The following is a 5,881-nucleotide window of genomic DNA, read 5'->3' as shown; positions in this document are numbered from 1 at the left end:
GATTTTTGTATAGGAGGAAATTGAACTCTAAATCTCTTATTAAATCTTTAAAAATTTTACTAAATGAACTAATTAGAAAAAAAGAAAAAAGAAAAAAAGAAGCAGCCTGGGTGAGCTTTGTAAGATGTAAGTTTTTAGATTTCAATAATATTAGGACACAGAACCAAACATTATTTTTACTCAAAAAAAAAAAAAACATTATTAGCTTAATTCAGTAAAAATAAATAAAAATTAAAAAAGTCCGTTTCATGAAATGCAAAAACCATATAAAAGCAGCCCCAAAGAAACTATTTTCATTTCCCTCTCTTTCAACTCTTCACTTTCCCTGATAGAATCCTTTGCTTAAAAGTGATTCCTCCCACTCAAACTTTGAGATCCAAAAGGCACAAAAAAAAAAAAACTCATCGTGTTCACAAACAAAATCACCAGCAATGTCTCTGAAATCACCCGCGGGTTATGGCGCCACCACCACGACCACCACCACCACTACACAGCCACCTCCCACTTCGCCGACCTCCTTAACTTTCATCGCACGCGCAACACGCGCCACCCAAACCCTAGTAGCCACGCGCCGCCCATGGGCGGAGCTTTTCACACCATTCTCCTCGTTCTCTCTTCCTTACTCATACCCAAATGCCCTTTCACGCATCAAGCAGAACTTCTACCACTTCCGTGTGAACTACGCCATGGTCGCTCTCTTCATCCTCTTCCTCAGCCTCCTATGGCACCCAGTTTCCATGATCGTTTTTCTCCTCGTCTTCGTCGCCTGGTTCTTCCTCTACTTCGATAGACCCAACCCAGTTGTCGTTTTCGGTCGGACGCTAGACGACCGTGTCGTATTGGGTGTGCTGGGACTTGTGACTGTAGTAGCTTTGGTGTTGACCGATGTGGGATTGAATGTTTTGGTGGCTCTGATTGTTGGGGTTGTTGTTGTTGGGTTACACGCCGCGTTTCGTGGCACTGAGGACTTGTTTCTCGATGAGGAAAGCGCTGTGGAAGGTGGATTGCTCTCGGTTGTGGGGAGCCATGTTAGTCAGCCGCTCAGAACTACGTATACTCGGATTTGATTCTTCGTTGAATGCTGTTAATTCGTGAAATTTTGACCTGGTTTTTGTTGGATTTGAGGTTTTTGGAGTGTCTTCTGAAATGGGTGTTTTGGAATTTTGAAGATTCCTCGTGGGATTTGTAATGGGTCTTTTGGAATTTTGACAATTTCTCATTGGGTTTGAGGTCTTTGGGGTTTAATCTGAAATGGGTATATTTTGAAATTTTCAGAATTTAGCATTGGCAACTGGTTTATGGTGATTTGGTCTGAAGTTGATGTTGTAGGATTTTGAGGATTCTTTAGCAGTTATTGGTGTTTAAGAGTTTGATTTGAATGTGCTTATTGTGTGATTTTGTTCATGTTTTGGTGGTGGTGTGGGTTGGCAGGAGGTGGGTTGTAAAAGAAAACTGGTTGCCAATGGTATTATCTCTGTTGGAATGGATCTTTCGTATTGATTTCTTTGGTTAGTTTTCAGCTGGGATCTTTTGGGAATTAAGGTGCAAGTTTAATGCTGCAAAGTGGGACTGTAGAATCTTCGAGTTCGTACACGGGTGTGCTTGTTTACAGCATCATAGCGCAGGTGATTGTTCTGCTTTTTTTTTTTTTGATATGGAAAATAGTTTGTAAAGTGATTTAAGGTTGAATACGGCTGGTGATGTATTTTGAAACTGGACAGTTTTGTGTTTCTATTTAGTTATACTTAACTGGGGAAAAAAAATGTTTGTCTCTTTAGTTATAGGGCATATTAAATCATTCTAGTGACCAAGCAACCAGTTTAAAGTCGTACTGTTCTATTGCATCTTGGTTGTGTTATTTACTTGCTTCAGCATGTTCACTTCAAATTAATATGAAATTTGGTGCCAGGTTTGTTGGTACTGGTTGCTGATCATTCAGTACAACCTGAATGGCCTCCTTTCAAATGGTAAATTGGCCCTTTAGCATAGATGTTGATATGAAATTAAGTGACCTGGGTGGGACTATATTCCCATCCAATGATGTTGTATTGTACTTGGCTTTGCTCTCCAATGATGATATTTCCTGTCTATCGACTCTATGCCTTTATATTTTTTACTCTTCTTTTTTCTTTCCTTATCAAAATTCTCTTGCATTTCTTTGTAGGACCTCTTGAGTTTGAAACTTTGAGAGCTGTACTCACTGAATTTTTGGATGCTTGTGACTTGTTATGTGATATTTGGTTGCAAAATGAACCTTTGGTTATCTATTGGTTACTCCTTGTCATTATGCAGTTACTCATTTCTTTCACTTTGGTTTCTAATTTGTATCAAATGATTTTTAGAGCATTTTGCTTTAGCTAAAAGGGGGTGTGGGGGTGTATTATTCTTTACACAGATTGTGAAATTGTACCTTTTTTTTTTTTTTTTCAATTGTAAAAGCTTATTGCTCAGTAGCAAACTGCTTGTTCAGAGCTAGAATGTCAAATGATCAGAGGGAGTTGGGGAGGAATATTCTTGTGTGAATTATTAAACTACAAAGAATTATCTAAGGAGTTTTAAAAGTGCAAAGAATTGTCTAAGAAATGATGTAGACTAGGGCATTTTAGAGGAGTATTTAAAATACTACATATAAGTTGATGAGGTATGCATTTCTTTTCGGTCTTTTTGTCAGGGGTTAGGAGATTGTTCTGCTAGTTTGGAGATCTTATATTCGTTGCACTTGTTTCTACCTTCCCTATAACATCGTTTGATCCTTGGTAAAGATTCTTGTTTTGCTGCCTTTCTGGTAAGGCAGCAGACTTAATAGACCATGCTGTTCGTAACAGTTCTGATTTATATTTTGTTCTTTCCAATTTAATGTGAGTTAGCCATTTTTACTTATAAAAAAAAAAGAGTTAGCCATTTAGGTTATCAGCAAATTCAGACAGTGTAGTGGGCTTGTGGCTGTAAGCAAATGTGATTTTATGCATTACTCCATTGGGAGATATGTGGAGTACTTCTGAATGTTGGATTAGCACAACCATACTGTTTTAATTTGACCATTAATCTGTCCAATTTTCCTGAAAGAGTATGCAAATGCATACACTGGCCTGGCATAAGCACTTGGTTGTATGATGGAGATGGAGATTTGACAGGCCCTGAGAATTTGATACATTAATTTCAGAATGATACCTTTATTGTTCAGTCAGTACCTTCACTGTCTCTGATTCTTTACTTTGAGCTACCTTTGTTAATGCCTTTATGGAAGTAACAAACCGAGAAAGTTTACGTGCCACTTGGTTTATTTTGCTGTTCTAGCCTTGCTCAACGAGCTGTGGGTATGTTTGTTTGTTTGTTTTTTCCCCCAATGTGAAAAGATTAGCTTCCCTTCTTCTGAAATGGTCAGCTAACTTTTTACTTAAAAAACAGAAAGGCCAAAATGTTTGATAAAAGGATTCCTTTACGGTTGTGGTAGACTTTACAAAGGCTGGCTAACAGTAACAGGTCACCTTTCATGAGTTGCCTCACGCCTTTTTATATAGTATTATTAGCTGGTGAGTGGTGACTAATGATTTAGCAAAAAAGGGTGGAGGGGACTGTGTTGTCCAGCTATTCTTCTATTATGAAAGGCAAATATTACATCATGGTTGCACTTCTTAGTTAAGTTTTAGAACTCATCATCTCACGTTGTTTCTGAATCATGACATAGTCTACTGGGAATGTCCCTACCATAGGCACAGCAACATTTTCAATGCAATATTTTCAGCTTACAGATCTCTTAACCTGTTATGAAGCCTGTACATAATGGCTGTCTTCTCCGTGACACTCTACGATGTGTCTAATAATATCAGTATTGCCTTTGAAAATACCCGATGGGTAAGAAATCCATGTAATAAAAAATTACAAATATTTCTTACCCTAGTCAACTGTGGTTGGTATCCAACCTCAAATGCGAAATTTCGAGTGCCACTGACTTTGCTCACTTCAATGATTTTTATTTTTCCCCAGCATTGAATGGTACACCTTCCATGACAAGCTTGTTTATACCAGCCCATATTTTCCAACACACCACAGTAAATAACGTTTTCCAATTGACCAAAGCAGTGAGAGTTGAAACCAAAAGGGATGAGGTGTTAGATTTGATCCAGTTCTTTAACTTGAGGCATAAGGTGAAAATTTTAAAGGGTCTCTTTATATTTAAATATCACTTAAATAATATTTAGTTTATTTTTTTATTATATATAAATATATATTTTTCAAATCTATTATTAATTCTTACTTATTAATATGACTAATTCACCTAAAGTGAGCTAATGGTACTTACTATATATGTTTTACAAACTAGCATATCACTAATAAAAAAATGTTAATTAAACATTTATTTATTATATTGTTTAAGTGATAATAATCATATTCTTATCACATTAGTTTGTAATTTTTTTATTGTAAAATTTGTATTAGTTTTAATTTTTCATTCATTTAATGGTGAATGAGTTGTATTTCTATTAATTATTATTATTATTAATTTTTTTTTGTGGAGAAAATGCTAAACTTACTATAAAAAGCTTACAAATTGATGTGGCAATGAGATGACCCTTCAACAAAAGAATCAATGAGTATTGAATTACTAGCACATTAATTTATAGGACTTATGTAATAAAACTTGTAATATACTATCATAACTCTTATATTTTAGGTATTCTTAAAAGTGACAAAAAGATGTACATTTAACTCACATTTTTTCTTTAATTAGAAAAAAGAAAAAAGTAAAAGCCCCTGCCCCTATATTTTGGGGGCCTTAGGCCATGGGCTAGGGCCGGGCCTGTTAGGCTATTGGTGAAATGCCAAGCTTAGAGGTGGTCCTAATTGCTCCCAAATAAGTCTCACCCTACTACAATCCCTAAGGATATGGAGAATGGTTTTAGTGTGTGGCCAAGGCAAAGCGGGCTGGTATCACTGTCAACACTTTCATAATATGAGAATTACTATGGGCATTGAGGCTGCATGGCAAGCTAACCATAAAAAGAAAATCTGGATCCATTTCTTATAACCCAACCCAACCCAACCCAACCCTTTTTTTCGCAAAGATATCAAGGCTTTAGGTCTTCGTTTTGGGTTAGCCCAGTTTTTTTTGGGCAAGTATTAGCTTCCAGAATTGGAGCCCATTTCTATGGAGGGATAGCTGAAGTAACTATATTGACCAGGGTGACCTTACCAGCTAATGAAAAAGTAGTCTCCATTTACACCCATTAACCTTGCCCCTAATTTTTTCTAGAATGAACTCTTAGGTATTTCTATAATCTGCCACAATAGGAAACCCTAGATATTTTCAGAATCTCACTAGCCAGTTTGTTCAATCATCAATGCTAGAAGAAACACTTGGACACAGGAAAATTTTGGATTTCTCAAAGTTTTATCTTTTGGCAAGAAACGCTATAGAATATATCAAGGACCAAAAGGATGGCATTTCGACATGGCTAGTTGCAATAATAAGTACAATGTTACTACACTACGAGAGTACCTAATAATTTTCCATAAAGAGAACTAAGCTAATCTGCGTGTTACAATAATAGAACTAGACTTGGACGCTCATTCCCTTTCCATCTTTTGGTTATATGCTCTTCTTGTATTAGAATAGAAAGGTATTCCATGCACAAAATGAAGATGTATGGATTAACCATGGAAAAAAATATGTAACACAATAGCCAAAAAAATAACCTTTACTTTCAGCAAAAATTAGTAGTGAATTTATTTTGAGCCAAAAAAGGGAAGTATTGAATTTTTAAATGTTACTCAAATAGTCAAATGTCTACAATATGAAGAATATTTAACCTATTGTCTAAATTACAACCAAAAAAAAAAAAAATCACTTAATCACCTTTATAAATAAAGGGAAATAGGT

General features: G+C 35.9%; 1 protein-coding gene across 3 annotated transcripts; it reads left to right on the top strand.

The window, feature by feature from the left end:
* Positions 1 to 312: 312 nt before the first annotated feature.
* LOC142626925 (PRA1 family protein E) lies at positions 313 to 2,232 on the top strand. 3 transcript variants are annotated; one of them, XM_075800654.1, is made up of 3 exons: positions 313 to 1,625; positions 1,910 to 1,967; positions 2,165 to 2,232. In XM_075800654.1, the coding sequence occupies exon 1, from the start codon at positions 432 to 434 to the stop codon at positions 1,065 to 1,067; it is 636 nt and encodes a 211-aa protein (XP_075656769.1). In that variant the 5' UTR covers positions 313 to 431; the 3' UTR covers positions 1,068 to 1,625; positions 1,910 to 1,967; positions 2,165 to 2,232. The 3 variants fall into 3 exon arrangements, with proteins under 3 accessions (XP_075656769.1, XP_075656767.1, XP_075656768.1); XM_075800652.1 differs by lacking the exon at positions 1,910 to 1,967; XM_075800653.1 differs by having other exon boundaries at positions 1,910 to 2,232.
* Positions 2,233 to 5,881: the final 3,649 nt, after the last annotated feature.

The sequence above is a fragment of the Castanea sativa genome, chromosome 3 (assembly GCF_040712315.1).
Source record: "Castanea sativa cultivar Marrone di Chiusa Pesio chromosome 3, ASM4071231v1".
NCBI classification, from domain to species: domain Eukaryota; kingdom Viridiplantae; phylum Streptophyta; class Magnoliopsida; order Fagales; family Fagaceae; genus Castanea; species Castanea sativa.
The sequence above is the reverse complement of the archived record's forward strand: the minus strand, read 5'-3'. Positions and strand labels throughout refer to the sequence as shown.

Coding starts and splice junctions, on each gene's coding strand:
- LOC142626925 (XM_075800652.1), top strand. CDS start 432: ATGTCTCTGAAATCACCCGCGGGTTATGGCGCCACCACCACGACCACC.